This window comes from Schistocerca serialis, chromosome 7, assembly GCF_023864345.2.
Source record: "Schistocerca serialis cubense isolate TAMUIC-IGC-003099 chromosome 7, iqSchSeri2.2, whole genome shotgun sequence".
Taxonomy (NCBI): Eukaryota; Metazoa; Arthropoda; class Insecta; order Orthoptera; family Acrididae; genus Schistocerca; species Schistocerca serialis.
Genome location: NC_064644.1, coordinates 473,500,293 through 473,521,761, shown reverse-complemented (window position 1 = coordinate 473,521,761; position 21,469 = coordinate 473,500,293). Strand labels below are relative to the sequence as shown.

Here is a 21,469-nt window from a genome sequence, read left to right as displayed (position 1 = left end):
AGTTGACATAATCTGCCTCTCTGAACACCATGTGACCACTGGTATAGGAACTAGGCCTAAGCACAATGAGAAACTCAGACAGGAGAGTACTGCAAATGTTAGAATAAGGAAAGGTTCTCATAAAAGTATAATTAAAAATAAAAATATTGGAAGTTTAAAAAATAAAATAGATGAACTTCTAGTTTGTTTAGAAGATTTAGAAGCTGAGGATGAAATAGATATACTATGCCTGTCTGAGCATCACATTGTTACTGATGTGGATAAGGTAAATGTAAGTGGATATAAGCTCTCTGCACATGTAATGAGAGAAAATATGGAGAAAGGAGGAGTTGCCATATATGTCAAAAGTTATCATTGTGCAAAAAGTATGGAAACAAAAAAGTTTTGTGTAGAGAAACATATAGAAGCATGTGCCTGTGAGCTTAAATTAAATAAAGGCACATTTATAATTGTAACTGTATATAGGTCCCCATCAGGAAATTTTCATCTATTTCTGAAAAATTTGGACTCCTTGTTGTGCTATCTGTCAGACAGAGGGAAGCAAATTATTATTTGTGGGGACTTCAATGTAGATTCTCTGAAAGAGGGTAATAGGAAAAATGACTGTAATAACACGATTCAGGTTTCCGTCGCACTTCACGTAGTGTAGACAGGGAACTGTCTGTTAGACCTGCCCGATGTGAACTGACTGGGCCCGGCCCGTGCTGCCGGAGTTGTTGTTGTTGTTGTTGTTGTTGTTGTGCCGGCAGAGGTCGTGTCCGAATTCTCGCTTGCCCCCTGGTGGACGGGACTCTACTTGCAGCAACTACCATCCGTGACGTGCCGTGCCAATGTGCGCCTCCCGCGATCTTTCTGGTGACTACAGCACTCCTCCTCCTTCAGGGGGTGCAGCCACTGAGATCCACTGCGTCGGAAGGTGGAGCGTCGGGCCGGAGCGATGACCTCCACATCCATTGGATGGCCGGAGTCGAGGGGATCTGCCAACCCTCGAGCCAGAACCTTCGAATACGGCTGGAAGTGACCCACACGAAGAGGCCCCCGTCATCCCACAACTGGAGCCCGAGACAGAACAGGCAACAAGCTGTCGAACGCCGGATCCTGTTCCACCTCGGGAGGGTCAAGACCCAGTGGCGGGGACGAAGGGGAAGGGACGACCCCAGGTGAACCAGCCTCCTGAGAAACCGGGCCTGCTAGGGGGGCCGGCTCTCGCTGTGGCATCTCGAACGATGGTGATGCCGGTGCTGGAGCTACTGGAGACCGCCAAGGCTGAGAACCATCGCAGTGCGGCAGAGTCACAGCGGGGAGAGGAGGTGACGTCCCCTGTGAAACCAACACAGGTGCCGGCAATGGGGAAGCCGGTGTCCGAGAGGTCGGAGGGTGGGTGCCCGAACGTGGACGTAGCTGATTTTGGTGACGACGTACCACCCGGTCCCCCGCCTGCAAGGTATAGAGCCGGCAGCCATGTCGGCGCAGGTCCACCGCCGGTATCCAACGTGGATTGCGACCAAACCCGCGGGCCCAGACTGACGTACCCAGTGGAAAACCAGGCACTCCGTTTTGTGAAGACTGGCGAGGACCAGGCCGGAGGAGGTGCAGCAGAGTCCGAGGTTGACGCCCATGGAGGAGCTCTGCGGGGCTGCATTCTCCCATTGGTGTGGTCCGGTATGCCGTCAAGAAAAACGTCAATGCTTCCTCCGCAGGAAATTCGTGCACATACTTTTTCATCTGCGTCTTAAATGTGCGCACCATGCGCTTGGCTTCCCCATTCGATTGTGGATGGAAGGGGGGAGAGCAAACGTGCCGAATACCGAAGCGCCTACAAAAATCCTGGAAGGTCTGCGAAATAAACTGCGGTCCATTGTCCGAGACCAGCATGATTGGCAGACCTTCCACAGAAAAGATTTTTGTTAGTGCCTGGATTGCAACTTCTGAAGTGGTTGAGGAGCAGTGAACCACATATGGGAATCGGGAATAAGCATCAATGACAATGAGCCAAAAGCCATTGAGAAACGGGCCCGCAAAATCGATGTGAACACATTCCCATGCTTGGGTTGCCGGTGGCCATGAAGAGAACACTGCCCTGGGAGATGCTTGTTGGCTCGCACACTGGGAACAGGCGGCCACCAAGTGCTCAATTTCTCTGTCAATACCGGGCCAGTACACATGTCTGCGAGCCAAGGTTTTAGTACGGGAAACACCCCAGTGCCCCGCATGTAATAACGTGAGGACCTCCTTTCATAAACCTGCAGGAACAACCATGCGAGGAGCGGTATCATCGGTAGCCAGAAGGAGAACTCCTTCCAAGACCGAGAGGCGGTCTCGTAGAAGAAAATAATTACGAAGAGGGTCCGAGGCCCGGCCCGGAGGGCGGGAAGACCACCCCTGCTGAATGAGGCGAACTACTTGCCGGAGAACCGGTTCAGCCGCCGTTTCCCTGGCGACTCGAGAACTAGTGATCGGGAAGCCATCAACCGCTTGGCGGGACGCCACATCCAAATGAAAACACATAATCTCCTCTCGATCGAATGTAGGATCCGGGCCCAACGGAAGACGGGAAAGAGCGTCGGCGTTGGCATGCTGTCCTGTAGGGCGAAAATGAATGTCATAATGGTACTTCGAGAGGAACAAGGCCCAGCGCTGTAGTCTGTGGGCTGCCCTATCCGGAATCTGAGAAGCGGGGCCAAATAACGATATTAACGGCTTATGGTCAGTGATTAACTGAAACTTCGTGCCATACGAGAAAGGGTGAAACTTGGTAACAGCGTAAACAATGGCCAAAGCCTCCTTTTCCACCTGGGAGTAATGGGTCTGCGCGGGACTAAGCGTTTTAGACGCAAACGCCAGTGGTTGCTCGGAACCATCTGCGTTGCGATGGGCCAGGACCGCCCCCACCCCATACTGCGAAGTGTCTGTAGCCAGGACCAACGCCTTATGGGGATCAAAAGTAGCCAAACAAGGGGTTGACGTGAGGAGGCCCTTCAATGAGGTGAACGCTCGCTCGCATGCAGGTGACCAATCAAAAGGAACACCCTTGTGCAGAAGGCAGTACAGGGGTGGGCTGTAGTGGAAGCCCTGGGAATGAACCGGTGGTAATAGGCTATCTTGCCTAAAAAAGCTTGTAACTCTTTCAGCAAAGCGGGCCGAGGAAGGTTGACGATACCTTGGACCAAACTTCCTAGTGGCTGGATGCCGTGCCGAGATATGGTGTAGCCCACATACTCAATGGACGGTTGGAAGAAGGTTGACTTATGCAGGTTGCAACGCAAGCCCACAGACCTGAATTTGAGAAAGAGGGTGCGAAGGTTGTGCAAGTGTTCCTTCGTGCTGCGGTCACACTTCGTGCTGCGGCCTGTGACAATTATGTCATCCAGGTAATTAATACAATGAGGGATTGTCGACGTGACATGCTCAAGATAACGCTGGAATATCGCCAGGGCACTGGATATTCCAAAGGCCAACCGCTGGTATTGGTAAAGGCCAAACGGAGTGTTGACGACCGCCAGCCGTTTGGAGTCCTCATCAAGTGGTATCTGATGATAAGCCTCCGACAGATCGATTTTCGAAAAATATTGGCCTCCCGCCACAGCAGAGAACAATTCAACAGCACAAGGCAAAGGATAGGTGTCCACCACCAATTGTGAATTAATGGTGGCCTTGAAATCGCCACAAAGACGTAATTTTCCCGAGGGCTTCCTTACAATTACTAGGGGCGAAGCCCACTGACTGGAAGAAATGGGAAGAACGACCCCTAGGGCTGTCAGCCGGTCTAGCTCTTCCTTTACTTGAGGGCGGAGAGCCAAGGGGATCTGCCTCGCGCGTAAAAAACGCAGGCGAGCCGCCAGCTTCAACATTAAGTGAGCTTCAAAATATGAAACACAGCCCAGGCCCTCCTCAAAAATATCTGGAAAGTCTGAGATCAAAGATTCCAACGATTGATAGGGAACATCTTCGGAGACCAACTGTATGGTGTCAGCGATAGAAAAACCGAAAGCTTGAAAGGCATCCAGGCCAAAAAGGTTAGCGGAGCTCGCATCATGGACAACAATAAAAGTAATAGGCCGAGTGACTGATTTGTAAGTCATGTCGGTAGTGAATTGACCCAACAGGGGAATGAACTGTTTACCATAACCGCGTAGACGCCGGTAAACTGGCGCCAATGGGGGCGATCCAAGGTTGGAATAAGTTTGTGCATTCAACAACGAAACTGCCGCGCCCGTATCTACTTGCAGTTGTAACCGGCGCGACCGAACCGACACCTCGATAAAGAGTTTGTGTGCTGATGCGTCGGAAGCCTGGCCCGATGAAACTTCCGGAATGTCAACGTCCATGTCCTCTGTACCCGCTTCCTTCGATTCTTTTGAGGCTGAGCGGCAAACTTTAGCAATGAGACCTTTTTTATTACATTTGCGACAAACGGCCCAACGCTGGGTGCACTCTGACCGATCATGATGTATATAGCACGACGCACAGGACGGCAACAGGGGCCGGCGGCCGGAATTTTGTTTACGCGCCATGCGGGAGCGGCCGTAACGGCCGGATTGTACCGCTCGCACGTCGGCTACCCCGGACACAGTGGACGCGGCCGCGCCGCCCTGAACCTCCGTGACGTCGCACCACGCTTCCAGCTGTTGACCTGCTGCGTGAGAGACTTCATACGATTGAGCAATGGGCAGGACTTCCTCGAGGGAAGGGTCTTCTAACTGCAGGGCCCGTTGCCAGACCTCCCTATCAGGGCCCGAACGAACAATGACGTCGCGTACCATAACGTGGGCATACGACTCTCGTAACTGCTCCGTGACAAAATGACACTTGCGACTAAGACCGTGCAGGGTAGCTGCCCACGCCCGGTAAGACTGATGGGGCTGTTTCTTGCATTGATAGAACTCGACCCTAGCCACCACAACATGCGTGCGGCGGCAATAATATGAAGACAGCAAGGAACACAATGCGTCAAAAGACAAGGACGAGGGTTCCTGCAGTGGCACTAGCTGCCGCAAAACGTGATACAGCTAGGGAGATATCCAAGACAAGAAGAGAGCACGACATACCTCCGCATCGGCAACATGAAACGCCTGGAAATGCTGCCGAAGGCGATGTTCATATGCGTCCCAATCCTCCGCCATCTCGTCATACGGGGGAAAGGGAGGAGGGAACTGCGCCGGAGCAGACGGCGTGGAGAGCAACGTCGGAAGCACTTGTTTCATGGTGGCCATGAGCTCCGTCTGCTGCGCAACCAAAACCCGCACCAAATCCTCCATGCTGTGGAGAATCTGCGAAACCGGAACAACGACGCAACACGCGAAAGAACGACCCTACTCGTCGCCAATTGTGTAATAACACGATTCAGGTTTCCGTCGCACTTCACGTAGTGTAGACCGGGAACTGTCTGCTAGACCTGCCCGATGTGAACTGACTGGGCCTGGCCCGTGCTGCCGGAGTTGTTGTTGTTGTTGTTGTTGTTGTTGTTGTTGTTGCTATGCTGGCAGTGGTCGCGTCCGAATTCTCGCGTGCCCTCTGGTGGACGGGACTCTACTTGCAGCAACTACCGTCCGTGACGCGCCGTGCCAATGTGCGCTTCCCGTGATCTTTCTGGTGGCTACAGCAACGACCTTGAAGTATTACTCGGTTCTTTCAATTTGACACCTGTTATTGATTTTCCTACTCGGGTGGTAAAAGATAGCAGCTCACTGATAGATAACTTCTTTATAGACCAAGATAAGTTTAACCAGATAAATGCTCAGCCTGTTGAGAATGGTCTTCCTGATCATGGTGCACAGCTAGTTACAATATATGACATACTCCATTCAGCAATACTAAACAGTCCTCCAAAGTAGTGCGTTCAGTCAACAATTTAACAATTGCAAATTTAAGGGAAAGCCTACAGCAGTTAGACTGGGATGAGGTGTACCGTGAACCTGATGCCAATTTAAAATATAATTTATTTCATGACATTTTTGTAAATGCATTTGAAAACTGCTTCCCCAAGAAAATAGTTAAATATACTCGTAAGAAACCTTGTAACAAACCATGGCTTACTAAGGGTATAAAAATATCTTGTAACCAGAAAAGGGAAATGTATCTGACAGCAAGAAAGAGTAGTGACCCAGAAACTATCAAACATTATAAAAACTACTGTGTTGTATTAAGAAAAGTTATTAAAAAATCCAGAAGTATGTGTATCATGTCTGAAATCAACAACTCTGATAATAAAATGAAAACAATTTGGAATATTATTAAAAGAGAAACAGGTCAACCAAGAGCACAGGAAGACAGTATTACCATCAAATTGAATGAAAACTTTACGAACAAAAAGTCAGAAGTTGAAAATATTTTTAATAATCATTTTCTAAATGTTGTGGATATAGTAGGATCCAGGTGTTCATTAGAAGATGCTAGGTTGTTAATGGAAGAGGCCATACCTACACAATTTGATACAATTGAAATCTCACCCACTTCTCCCTCTGAAATTAGGAAAATAATAAACTTGCTTAAAAGCAAAAACTCACATGGAATTGATGGCATTTCCAGCAAAATACTAAAAGCTTGTTCTCAACAGATAAGTAAGATTCTCAGCCACCTGTGTAATAGCTCTCTGGAACAGGGCATTTTCCCTGATAGACTGAAATATGCTATTGTTATACCTTTGCATAAAAAGGAGGATAGATCTGATGTCAACAATTACCGTCCAATCTCCCTCCTAACAGCTTTATCCGAAATTTTTGAGAAAGTAATATATTCAAGAGTAGCTTCACATATCTGTAAAAATGAAGTACTAACAAAATGTCAGTTTGGTTTCCAGAAAGGTTTTTCAACAGAAAATGCCATATATGCTTTCACCAATCAAATTTTGAATGATCTGAATAACCGAACACCACCCATTGGGATTTTTTGTGATCTCTCAAAGGCTTTTGATTGTGTAAATCATGAAATTCTGCCAGACAAGCTCAAGTATTGTGGCATGAGTGGGACAGTGCACAAATGGTTTAATTCGTACGTAACTGGAAGAGTGCAGAAAGTTGAAATAAGTAGTTCTCATAGTATGCAAAGATCAGCACATTCCACAAACTGGGGAACTATCAAGAATGGGGTTCCACAAGGGTCAGTCTTGGGTCCTTTGTTGTTCTTAATATATATTAATGACTTGCCATTCTATATTCATGAAGAGGCAAAGTTAGTTCTCTTTGCTGATGATACAAGTATAGTAATCACACCTGACAAACAAGAATTAACTGATGAAATTGTCAATACTGTCTTTCAGAAAATTACTAAGTGGTTCCTTGTAAATGGACTCTCACTGAATTTTGATAAGACACAGTACATACAGTTCCGTGCAGTGAATGGTATGACGCCATTAATAAATATAGGCCTTAATCAGAAGCATATAGCTAAGGTAGAATATTCCAAATTTTTAGTTGTGTCCATTGATGAGCGATTAAATTGGAAGAAACACATTGATGATCTGCTGAAATGTTTGAGTTCAGCTACTTATGCAATAAGGGTCATTGCAAATTTTGGTGATAAACATCTTAGTAAATTAGCTTACTACGCCTATTTTCACTCATTACTTTCATATGGCATCATATTTTGGGGTAATTCATCACTGAGGAATAAAGTATTTATTGCACAAAAGCGTGTAATCAGAATAATAGCTGGAGTCCACCCAAGGTCATCCTGCAGACATTTATTTAAGGATCTAGGGATATTCACAGTAGCTTCTCAGTATATATACTCTCTTATGAAATTTGTTATTAACAACCAAACCCAATTCAAAGGTAATAGCAGTGTGCATAACTACAATACTAGGAGAAAGGATGATCTTCACTATTAAAGATTAAATCTGGCATAGAAAGGGGTGAATTATACTGACACTAAACTCTTTGGTCACTTACCAAATAGTATCAAAAGTCTGACAGACAACCAACAAGAATTTAAGAAGAAATTAAAAGTATTTCTGAATGACAACTCCTTCTACTCCATAGAGGAATTTTTAGATATAAATTAAGAAAAAAAAGAAAAAAAAACAAAAAAATTTTTTAAAAAATAAATAAAAAATGAAATAAAAACACAAAAAATAAAAAAGTAGTTATATTAACTTAAGTATGTTGTTAAATTAACTTAATTATGTCATATATTGGAAAATTTGACTCGTTCCACATCATTACGAAATATCATATTCATGATCCATGGAACTAGTATTAATCTAATCTAATATCACTTAAACCAGTATGTAAAATGAGATCTGGATCAATATTGTTTATGTGGTCTTATCAGGTGGTATATATAGTCATAATCAAAGTAATATTATATATAAAAACAAAGATGAGGTGACTTACCGAACGAAAGCACTGGCAGGTCGATAGACACACAAACAAACACAAACATACACACAAAATGTCTGCTTGTGTCTGTATGTGTGGGTGGATATGTGCGTGTGTGCGAGTGTATACCTGTCCTTTTTCCCCCTAAGGTAAGTCTTTTCGCTCCCGGGATTGGAATGACTCCTTACCCTCTCCCTTAAGACGCACTTCCTTTCGTCTTCCCCTCTCCTTCCCTCTTTCCTGATGGGGCAACAGTTTGTTGCGAAAGCTTGAATTTTGTGTGTATGTTTGTGTTTGTTTGTGTGTCTATCGACCTGCCAGCGCTTTCGTTCGGTAAGTCACCTCATCTTTGTTTTTATATATAATTTTTCCCACGTGGAATGTTTCCTTCTATTATATTCATAATCAAAGTAAAAAAGATAAAGGAGGGGCAGGTGAAAGTTAGCAATATTTGTGACAAAAGGGGGCTGTACACTTACTAGCTATCGAAATCAGAATAACGGAAATTACCTACAAATCTGACAGTAATTTCAGTACAGGTAGAGTGAGAGGACATTACTGGAAGCCATAGCACTTCATTCGTTGTCATGCTCCAACTTTGGGCCTGTTGTGTTGCTTGCTACAGTGTAGTTTATATACCAACTGTAATTATACATTTACCTGAAATTGCAGCAATTAAAATGTGATTGTTCAATCATGTTACGAACACCAACAGCTGCTTTGTGGTATATACTTACTTGTATGTTTATTCTTCTGGACATGTTCAGGCATTACCCATTTTCACATGGCAGAGAAAACAATGCAATCATTTCAAATGTTTGCATATGTATATCTATCTGAATTTGAACGTGATGGATTTGTAGTAGCATTTGTAAGAATGCACTGTTTTGTGTGTCTTACGTGAAAATGGGTAGTGCCCAAAACATACCAGAATCAATAATTAAATAATAGAGGGAGGTTTCTATATTGTCCAGAGGTGACTTTTTTGTGGTGTTTTGAATGTGTTGATCGTTAAAGCTTATGCATATGAAGAGGGAGTTGTAGGTGAGTAAAACATTTTACACAAAGTATTTTGTATCTAGAACTTCAGAGACTACAGTTCTACACAGAAGAAATGCAGTTCCACAAAGATAGAGCCTCAGTCTACTAAGTAAGTTGTTTGAAAACTATTCTCCCAAAATTTAACATCACATATTGGGATTATGCCGCCTCCTCACACTCACTAGATGTTTCTGTATCTGACCGTCTTTTTTTTTTTTTTTTTTCTATCCGGGAAAAAGCCAGGAATTTTGTCACCTGGAAGAAAACTGGGAAAAATCCAGGAATTTGTTAAAATTCTGGGAATTTTTCATTGTTTTTGCTTTTCAGTTAAACTTTTTTATTGTGACTGGTGAAAACTGATACTCTAACAAAGAATATTACTGTTTCCCATTACCGCAGAATAATACTGCAGCAAGAAAACATAAACGAGAGAAAAATAAATACATAAACAAGTATTAAAACTTAAGTTGTAAAGGAAATGCGCCATTTACAACCAACAACAAAATGTGTCAAAGGCTTTAGGATGGAGACTATGTAATGCTCCGTAACAACAAACTGCTACTGATGAGCATGATGTCGCAACTGTTTACGTTAGGTTCGTTTGAGCAGTTGCCAGCGGGCACTGAGCTTAAGCAGTTGAGTCACGTATGGACAGTGCCTTCTTCCATTTCTGGCTACTTGAAGTGGGTCTGTTAGCTGTATCGGCAGTAGCAACAAGCAGCCAGATGCTGCCCGGAAAAAATTTTCTGGCACCCCCAAGATGCCAGTTTGCCTTTGTGCAGAGCAGTGTGGGGTGCATTGATGAGAGGGGGTAGTCTCCACAGTACCCATGTTTATGTTTAGTGATTTTTGCTGTTTCTTTCTTGTTTACAGCTCTCACATCAAAGGAAAACAAAATAGATTTCTGTGGCCAGGAGCTATGAAGTGAATTGAAATACATTCACATAGTTACAGAAGGCTAAAATATGTTATTAGTTTCAGTTTCATGATTTTATTTTATTTCCACATTTTTGGCAGCCAAGCATTAATTGCCTTGCAGATCAATTAAGTTATTTTTGTCGGTTTGCTAAAGAACTTTGGATTTTATTAATCTTTTCTGCTGAGGCAGTCAATTAATTTGAAACAAAGTGTTTCATTCCACCCTATTGGTTAGTTTCGACTGTTCACTGCATTTAAGGTGCACATTTTCATCTTCTGGCATGTGTGGCATTATGCCATAATGAATAACTAAACACGAGATAATACAGTACTGGTACTCCAAGAAAATTTACATCCCAAAAACCACACTGAAAAGCTTAGTATCAGGTTGGGGCCTACTTCATTGTGAATCTGGACATACGAATGTGCACTTTAAGCTGAATTATGCATTTTAGTGTCATTTACGAAATTCTGATCCTCTTGTACTATCCTCAGATGTCCTGTTTCTTTTATGGCATAATGTAAAATCTACTAATGCTTAATACATATAAGCATATGAGTCTCCTATGTCATTGTAGCTGCACATGCGCAGTAAGGCCTATTTTCTGGCATCCTAACCGGTTGTGGGAAAATATTGCAAATGTTGGTTTGAAAAGTGTTATTTTCAAAGTGAATTTCATTTTATGCGAGGTGGGTACATGTGAGAATTTGTGATGAATTTCTTAAATCACTGTGTGTTTGACTCTCATTCAAAACTGCACACTTTGAGGACCTGCCACTTAGAAGAATTTGGAGCCCAGAAGACCAGGCATTTACGTCACTATTTAAAATTTTGTTGGTAAATTTGCATGATATATCTTAAAGTGTAACACACACAAAAAAAAGACCAATATTACATGTGAAAGCTTAGCTTTTCTTGGAGCTACACTATGTATATTAATTTAAATCATTAACATTTCCTATTTGTGTGTTTGCACTACGAAACAGTGATGTTGCTATTGGCTGACTACATAAAGTGTCCTATGCTCTGAATATCTTTCGTCATTAGCTGGTGAGATCATGTGATATGAGCCGTGATTGGCTTACAAAAGTGCAGTACAGTCTCTATTTCAATGCTTCAGAAACTAGTGAGTGTAAATGTTGCTGCACATCAAAGATCTTTCCAAAGCATGTGGTTCCCCCTCCCTCCCCTCCCCCCCTCCAAAGGTTTCATTTTCTAAAGCACCAGGCAGTTCTACACTGGTCACTGGTGCAAAACACCTTGACCACTCGAAGATCTCATAAGTTTTACAATTCCAAGAGAAAGTATACTGTTACTTAACACGGAAAAAAGTGTTATTTCACCAGGTAAAAAGTGTTTTTATAACTGAAAAATCTGGGAATTTTCTTCCTTGTCCACATTTATACCCTGTCATAGCAAGTGGTGACCCTGTTAAGAAATTAATCATGTGTAGCACTTTCGATTGCACTGGTTATAGGAAAAGAGACTATGTGGCAAACAATGATATGACCTTATGCAATGAAGTTTTGTTTTCTATACAGATTTTTTAAAAATCTTAATTAGTTGTTGAAATGCGTAACTGATTTAATTTTATTTTATATAACTCATTTATGTTCATCAGTTTAGGAAGCCATATAAAATTCCATTGTGTATTTAGTTTAAAAATCTTCCTAACACTCTGAAAACTGGCCACTTAGAGGAATATTCAGCCAAGAAGACCATCCATTTATCCCATTATTTAAAGCATTACTGGCACACATGTAATTGATATATCTTCAAAGGTGTTACATACTAAAAAGGACAAAGCTTCAAGATTAATTTTTCATGTTAACTTTAGTTCTGTGATAGATCACAAATTTCAAAATTATTGAGCAATTTCTTGCTCACCCAACAAACATGTGTATTAATAGCAGAATTAAAGCAAAATGTGAAACCTAATGAGTACATGCACAAAATTACATCAGCGCAGTCATTTAATGGTACAGCGATTTGCGACAGCAGGTGTTGCATTCACTAACGTTTCTTTTGATATGATTCAAAAAATTGTCAACAGAAGGCACCACCTGTCAAGGGACAGGTAGCGAGATGTCTGTACAGTGTTCTCACATGAAGTGAGTCCAATTTTTAAGTGTCAGGTGACCTGTGCATCGAAGAAACAGCAGCCCGAGCTATACTCGGGCACAGCCCTTTGTACACAGTCATATGGTATGGTCCGAGCTGTGGTTGGGCTCAAGCTCAAAAGTGTTAGCAGTGCGTTGTTAGCACAGACCCAGATGACATTAGAGAAAGGATATTTTCACCATAATAATGGTTTAGTTGTCAGAATAACACTAGAACATCTCGTTAGGTGAGGTATGTGAGAGACCTAGATACTCATAGAGACATTAGAAGGAATGGTCTGCAAAAAGTTATTCCATACAAATTGCAAGATTAGTATATTAACAGATTAAGCTTATGTACAGATTATTGACAAATCTCAGGTTTGATAGTTTTAATTCAGGGAAGACATGGGGATACTGCCCAAATGTCCCATGAAAAGCTGGTGTGAACAAAAGCCATATTGGTACTTACATTGCTGTCTCTTGATGTAGTATGTTTTGAGCTTATGTTCTTAAGTAGACAACATTGTTTCATGTTCTTGTTGCAATTCCTTCTTTCAGAGGTTCGGTGTCCAACATGTTGGTGACATCATGTCGTGACAATATCTGTCGTCTGTGGGTAGAAACGGTTTTGCCAGATGATGGCTTGGTTAATATGAACCAATTTGACCCCTTAGCAACACAGAATCCTAAATTTCGAACTCATCGTCACAAGCACAGATTTATGCAGCGACTGAAGCACATGAAGTAAGTTTTTGAGGAACACTTTTGTCTTCCACGTCACAAATAATTTGTGTATACATTTTTCCTGTTTACAACTTGAAAACCGTAAAAAGCCATATAGCTGTCACATAAGATAGTTAAGAAGGCTATTGAGTGCAGTTGTTTATCAGCCTGTGACTCAGAGATGCATAGTTTTTAGGAATGTGATCAGGTATAAGCAAAGATGTGGTAAAAAAATCATACTTTAGTTAAACCAAATTCAATGGTCAGTTTTTAATCAAATTTATTTCATTGTTAATATTTGCAGTTATATACGTGGTAAACAATTCAGATTGAAAGTATTTACTCACAAATATGTAGGAACTTATGTATGAAGCATCAGTACTCAAGTAACACTGTTTTCTATCTGACAACTTTGTGTTTTTTGTGAAGTTATTTTTAAGTGATTTTATTTTAGCATTTCTGTCATATTACTGGAATATTTGTTTCAGTGTCCCCTGACTTTGTTGTTAATTTTGACTCATTCAAATGGTGGTTTACTTCAGTTTTCCAGCACTGAAGTTGGTTTAAGCCCATAAGTTGTGCATAATTTGATTGTTAAATTGAATGCTTAACGATAGTTAATCCTACTTAAGTTCTTATGTAATAGTATGACAACATTACTGCTTGTTACACAACACCACAAAATTTGATTTGTTTACTATGTACAGGACATGTTTCCATATAAGAAGGCATGCAAAGAATCAGCAGGCACAGGGCTTATATGTTGGTTCTGCCATTCCCACACTACCTTCTACATACAGTGTGCATGACTTCCATAGTTATGGATATCATGGTACGGGTGTTACTCCTGGCCTTCATTTTCACCTTGCAGCAAGCATTAATGAGACTGGTAAGCTTTTATTAAAATGCTCCTCAATAAGTTTGTATGTAATAATAACAATTTTATTTTATTGTATAATTTTTATAAACTTTTTTTATTTATATGTAAACATATTTTGGTTCTACAAGTTTGCAGGAGTGGGTTTAATAATGAATAAAAAAATAGGTGTGCGGGTAAGCTACTGCAAACACTATAGTGAACGCATTATTGTGGCCAAGATAGACACGAAGCCCACGCCTACTACAATAGTACAAGTTTATATGCCAACTAGCTCTGCAAATGATGAAGAAATTGATGAAATATATGATGAGATAAAAGAAATTATTCAAGTAGTGAAGGGAGACGAAAATTTAATAGCCATGGGTGACTGGAATTCGAGAGTAGGAAAAGTGGGAGAAGGAAACATAGTAGGTGAATACGGATTGGGGGTAAGAAATGAAAGAGGAAGCCGTCTGGTAGAATTCTGCACAGAGCATAAATTAATCATAGCTAACACTTGGTTCAAGAATCATGAAAGAAGGTTGTATACATGGAAGAACCCTGGAGGTACTAAAAGGTATCAGATAGATTATATAATGGTAAGACAGAGATTTAGGAACCAGGTTTTAAATTGTAAGACATTTCCAGGAGCAGATGTGGACTCTGACCACAATCTATTGGTTATGAACTGTAGATTAAAACTGAAGAAACTGCAAAAGGGTGAGAATTTAAGGAGATGGGACCTTGATAAACTGACTAAATCAGGGGTTGTAGAGAGTTTCAGGGAGAGCATAAGGGAACAATTGACAGGAATGGGAGAAAGAAATACAGTAGAAGAAGAATGGGTAGCTCTGAGGGATGAAGTAGTGAAGGCAGCAGAGGATCAAGTAGGTAAAAAGACGAGGGCTAGTAGAAATCCTTGGGTAACAGAAGATATATTGATTTTAATTGATGAATGGAGAAAATATAAAAATTAAGCAGGCAAAAAGGTATACAAACGTCTCAGTAATGAGATCGACAGGAAGTGCAAAACTGCTAAGCAGGGATGGCTAGAGGACAAATGTAAGGATGTAGAGGCTTATCTCACTAGGGGTAAGATAGATACTGCCTACAGGAAAATTAGAGACACCTTTGGAGAAAAGATAACTGCTTGTATGAATATCAAGAGCTCAGATGGAAACCCAGTTCTAAGTAAAGAAGGGAAAGCAGAAAAGTGGGAGGAGTATATAGATGGTCTATACAAGGGCGATGTACTAGAGGACAATATTATGGAAATGGAAGAGGATGTAGATGAAGATGAAATGGGGGATACGATACTGAGTAAAGAGTTTGACAGAGCACTGAAAGACCTGAGTCGAAACAAGGCCCTGGGAGTAGACAACATTCCATTAGAACTGAAGGCCTTGGGTGTATGAGAGAGGCGAAATACCCTCAGACTTCAAGAAGAATGTAATAATTCCAATCCCAAAGAAAGCAGGTGTTGACAGATGTGAAAATTACCGAACTATCAGTTTAATAAGTCACAGCTGCAAAATACTAACGCGAATTCTTTACAGATGAATGGAAAAACTGGTAGAAGCCGACCTCGGGGAAGATCGGTTTGGATTCTATAGAAATGTTGGAACATGTGAGGCAATACTGACCTTACGCCTTATCTTAAAAGAAAGATTAAGGAAAGGTAAACCTAAGTTTCTAGCATTTGTAGACTTGGAGAAAGCTTTTGACAATGTTGACTGGAATACTCCCTTTCAAATTCTAAAGGTGGCAGGGGTTAAATACAGGGCACGAAAGGCTATTTACAATGGCAGTTACAAGAGTCAAGGGGCATGAAAGGGAAGCAGTGGTTGGGATGGGAGTGAGACAGGGTTGTAGCCTCTCCCCGATGTTATTCAATCTGTTATATTGAGCAAGCAGTAAAGGAAACAAAAGAAAAGTTCGGAGTAGGTATTACAATCCATGGAGAAGAAATAAAAACTTTGAGGTTCGCCGATGACATTGTAATTCTGTCAGAGACAGCAAAGGACTTGGAAGAGCAGTAAAACGGAATATACAGTGTGTTGAAAGGAGGGTATAAGATGAACATCAATAAAAGCAAAACGGGGATAATGGAATGTAGTCATATTAAGTTGGGTGATGCTGAGGGAATTAGATTAGGAAATGAGACATTTAAAGTGGTAAAGCAGTTTTGCTATTTCGGGAGCAAAATAACTAATGATGGTCGAAGTAGAGAGGATATAAAATGTAGATTGGCAATAGCAAGGAATGTGTTTCTGAAGAAGAGGAATTTGTTAACATCGAGTATAGATTTAAGGGTCAGGAAGTAGTTTCTGAAAGTATTTGTATGGAGTATAGCCATGTATGGAAGTGAAATGTGGACGATAAATAGTTTAGACAAGAAGAGAATAGAAGCTTTCGAAATGTGGTGCTACAGAAGAATGCTGAAGATTAGATGGGTAGATCACATAACTATTGAGGAGTTATTGAATAGGATAGGGGAGAAGAGGAGTTTGTGGCACAATTTGACAAGAAGAAGGGACCGATTGGTGGGGCATATTCTGAGGTATCAAGGGATCACAAATTTAGTATTGGATGGCAACGTGGATGGTAAAAATCGTAGAGGGAGACTAAGAGATGAATACAGTAAGCAGATTCAGAAGGATGTAGGTTGCAGTAAGTATTGGGAGATGAAGAAGCTTGCCCAGGATAGAGTGTCATGGAGAGCTGCATCAAACCAGTCTCAGGACTGAAGACCACAACAACAACAACAACTAGTTTCCCTCATAAAATGTGAGAGGTTATTTAAAGTTCATGTGTGAGCAGGTAATAATAATAACAATAATAATAATAATAACAACAACAGATAAATGCAGACTTTGCAAACAACAAATAGAAACAGTAGATCACATCACAATCGGATGTACAATACTTGCAAATACAGAATACCCCAGAAGACATGACAATGTAGCAAAAATAATACATCAACAACTTGCCATACAACATAAACTAATAAAACAACACGTTCCCGCATACAAGTATGCACCACAAAATGTACTGGAGAATGATGAATACAAATTATACTGGAACAGAACCATTATAACAGATAAAACAACACTACATAACAAACCTGACATCATACTCACCAATAAAAAGAAGAAATTAACACAACTAATAGAAATATCCATACCCAATACAACAAATATACGGAAGAAAACAGGAGAAAAAATTGAAAAATACATCCAACTGGCTGAGGAAGTCAAGGACATGTGGCATCAGGATAAAGTTGACATTATACCAATTATACTTTCAAGTACAGGAGTCATACCACGCAATATCCACCAGAACATCGACGCAATACAGCTACATCCAAACTTGTATGTACAACTACAGAAATCTGCAATTATTGATACATGTTCAATTACCCGAAAGTTCCTAAATGCAATGTAACATACACTGTACAGTTAAAAGGAAGTCACGCTTGATCAAGGTCTGCATCACTTTCCATTTTTAACCAGACATAACGTCTGAGAAAGGAAAGAAATAATAATATAACAACAATTATAATTATAATGGACTTCAAGCTGACGGTGCAATGAACAGGAGCAACAATAAAAGAGCGAGTGGACACCATATGTTGCACAAAGAAGAAGCAGATTGTAACAAAATTTCTATTATTTTTGTTTTAGCTACTGTAATATTTTTGTGGTTTCACATTATTTCGTTTGTGTGTGTATGTGAGGGGTGGGTGGGAGAGGGGGGGGGGGGGGGGGGTAAAGACATACTGAGTCATACTGCAGACTTTTGCTAAGGTTGAGACTAATAGAGTGGATTCGTATAAGCAGAGCAAAGCGCCAAGTATGAAAAACTTTCGTTGTGAATGCATGTGATCTGTAAGAAAACCAGAATTATATCCTGACCACTCAAAGGAATACTTGAATTTTTAGCTGGCCAATCAAGGCCGAAGATCACCAAGGAATAAGACGAAATGGAACTAATTTTAAATGTACTCCATATTTGTAGAACAGTGCCTTAAAAGTTGTCAGGATGAGTATTGTCTGTCTTAACTCTGCATTTCTCATAAATTTTAGTTTTAAACTAAAAGTTACTTTTCACAATGTGCCTCGACACACAAACACACACACACACCTCCTCCTCCCCTTCCCCCTTTGCCCCCCACCCCACCCCCCACCCCACCTAAAAAATAATTTGCAAAACAACGTATTACTGGAATTTATTCCTTCCTGACTGCCTTGCGTCAATTTTGCTCCCAGAGTAGTGAATTTCTCATTTGCGCATGTCTCCATATTCCCTTTCCCCCTACTCACTTCTCGTTACTGTCAGTAGAACTTCATCAGGTTTGTAGTGTTATATTGGTTTCCTTGTTTCACAATCAGTCAATGACTGATTTTCTGATAAGCACTTTAATTGCTATATTGTATTGTGTAGTTTACATTTTCAGTGATGCATGATTTTAGAATTAGGTGTAGCTTCTCCTAAGATATATCTTCATTAAATTAATGTATAGTGTGATTTATGATGTAATTTCAGATATTCCTCTTGTTCCAAGTCTGATAGGCAGTCCTGATTCTGAGCCCAATTTCATTCTACATTGGCTCAACAATAAAGAAATGCATTTCTCTCTTCAAGCTGAAAGTATACTTCATGTAAGTAAATATAAGTATTCTAAAGTGACATTAATTTTTGAAAGTGGCACTAATCTTAAACATTTATTACCAGGAAATAACAAAGAAACAGATGGAAAAAGAAGAAGCTATGGAGAACAAGGAAAATGGAGAGCCACATGAATCTGAGCAGGACGACCACTCTCCACGTAAGAACATGACATTTTTCACTTATAAACTATCATATGACACACAGTTTTGTTTACATGCAGTCTTTTGCCACATGAATTACCCTCAAATTTTGATTGACAGTAAATGCATGCATTTATAAACAATAACAGCAATTAGACACATTGCATGATAAAAAAAAAATTACGAGTGATTGAAATATAAATGGTAATTATTTTTAATACATTTTTGATTAATCATTTAAGCAACTGAAACCTTCCATTTTTTGTCTACATAGCCTTCTGCATGCTCTACACAATTTTTCCAGCAATCTAGAAGCTTGAACATTATTCGTCTGTAAGAAATCTGAAGGTGTCATCAGCCAATTGCACGCACACGCCTCAACGCCTTCATTGTTTCAAATTTTTCCCCTCCAAATGATTCTTTCATGAACGCAAACAAAATAATAGAAAGGGGGGTGGGGGAGGAGACAAATCTGGACTGTAGGGAGGGTAGTCAAGGGTTTGCCAGTGCATGTACTCCAAGTTTTCCCTTTTCAGATGTGCAGTGTGAGGCTTAGTGTTGTCAGGTGGAATGATGCCATCTCTGATGTGCGTTTCTCGTTCTTTGTTTTAGTAGGCAGCATTTGCCAATGTTAATAACTGGCAGTCGTAAGCTGCATTCCCCATATGTCGGTTGTGAAGAAATTCAATGAGTAACTCTTCACTGTTATCAAAACACGCAGTCACACGAACTTTTCCAGCTGAAAGATTGGTTATGGTCTTTCACTGGGCGGGCTTCATCCTTCCTTCACCACTGGACCATGTTTCATTGCATGTGACAATGTGCTTCAAAAAATCCTTCCTTTCTTGCCAGAATCTATTCAGAAGTCTCAAAGAGCGCCAGCCTGACCTGTTTTGGTTATTCCATTGCCAACTTCGGAAACCATCAAGCACTAATTATTCTACAGCTAAGCTATTTACTGATAATGGTATGAGAACTCCCAATGCTGATACCCACTTCTGCTGAGATTTCTTCAACAGTGCAGTGTTGGTCACCTACAATAAGCCCTTGAACTGCACAGATGTTGTCATCTGTGAGACTAGACCGCGGACATCAACAATGGCCCTTTCTTTGTGCACAGACACATGGAAATAAGGTTATGCACAAAAGTTTTTTTGAAAGAACACCTGTAGATGTGGCTGTTCTTGTGTCCAAACATTGCCTCATTGTGCAAGCAGTCTGTTATGGATCACCTTCTTTGATTGTGAACTTGTGCTGCATTAATTGTGATGAAAAGACAACAGAAAAAGGAATGTAGGTAAAGAAGTATCTAAATAACAGAGGTATGACAAATAAAAAGTTATAACAATGTTTTGTTTGTAAATTTCAGGAGATCAAAGGAAAATTTTAGATTATCTGCTTCACAAACCACACCAATAATACAATAACATTTTGTTAGCTGGTAACCGGTGACTTATATACAAGTTTGAACTATTTAATTCACATTTTGAAACAAAGCACTGCAGTGATTATAACAGAAACTGAGGAATAATTAATGGAAATTCTTAGTCATTATGTGAAGCTTAATTAACTTGCAATGTGTCATTGGAATTCTATTTCATAAAAAAAGGTTATTTACACAACTTCAGTCATTAAAGATTGTGTATAGATTAACATCCTTGGACTTGACAAATTTGGGGAAGTGATAGATACCAGAATCCATGAGAATGCAAGTTGTGTTTACAATTTTTTTTCCATCATCAATGTCCTTCATTTGTATTTCTAGTACTTTGTTGAGGAGCTACACACTCTCCACCATTTCTCTTATTCAGATGTCAGGTTCCTCAGTTGTTGTTCTATTAAGTCACCATATAATGAATATTCATCCACAGTTACCGAGCGAGGTGGCGCAGTGGTTAGCACACTGGACTCGCATTCGGGAGGACGATGGTTCAATCCCATGTCCGGCCATCCTGATTTAGGTTTTCCATTATTTCCCTAAATCGCTCCAGGCAAATTCCGGGATGGTTCCTTTGAAAGGGCATGGCCGACTTCCTTCCCCATCCTTCCCTAATCCGATGAGTCCGATGACCTCGCTATTTGGTCTCTGCCCGCTAACAACCCAACCCCATCCACAGTTCTCATACACTTTCCATAAATTTCTGGCCCATTCTTTCTGCTTCCATACTTTGGAGCTTGCAATATCTTATTCTTTACAGTAATATGGTCAGAGACTTTTTATCTAATACTTGATAATCAGGGTATCACATCTCAAATCTTTATTCAAATAATTTTTAAAAGTGACATTCCATAAGACTTTTCTATGTCTGTAATTGTCCATAAATTTAAGCGTGCTTCCTTTGGAATCAGTAGACATTATTTATTGCACATACATTGCTTCACAGCATAACCTCAACACACTATGCAAGAAACACAGGTGGGACCCAGCTGCCTGTCACCTGCTAAAAAGCTCAAAGATTCTCACTGAAGGTGGGAAGCAATGCGCTGTACACTTGGCCTCCATTTCCAGGGAATCACACTTGCACAGATGCACATGGGTAGTTGTGCTGTTGAAAAATTTATGCCAATGTGCAGAGTTGAACAGAAAAAAAGGCATCATGTGGATGCACCTTTAAATTGTCTGTTATGCAACAGTGGACCATCCCCAAACTGTGCCTTCAAATGAGTTAAAATCTCTTGAGTGTTTAACCCCTTCA

The 21,469-nt window shown here is 40.8% G+C and overlaps 1 protein-coding gene across 1 annotated transcript in view; it reads left to right on the top strand.

The window, feature by feature from the left end:
• LOC126412095 (dmX-like protein 2) overlaps window positions 1-21,469 on the top strand; it is a 370,418-nt gene that overhangs the window by 22,917 nt on the left and 326,032 nt on the right. Inside the window, exons 6-9 of the mRNA XM_050081514.1 lie at window positions 12,939-13,124; window positions 13,811-13,992; window positions 18,508-18,623; window positions 18,697-18,790. Of these exons, the coding sequence (XP_049937471.1) occupies window positions 12,939-13,124; window positions 13,811-13,992; window positions 18,508-18,623; window positions 18,697-18,790 (578 nt within the window). The remainder of the gene's footprint in view (window positions 1-12,938; window positions 13,125-13,810; window positions 13,993-18,507; window positions 18,624-18,696; window positions 18,791-21,469) is intronic.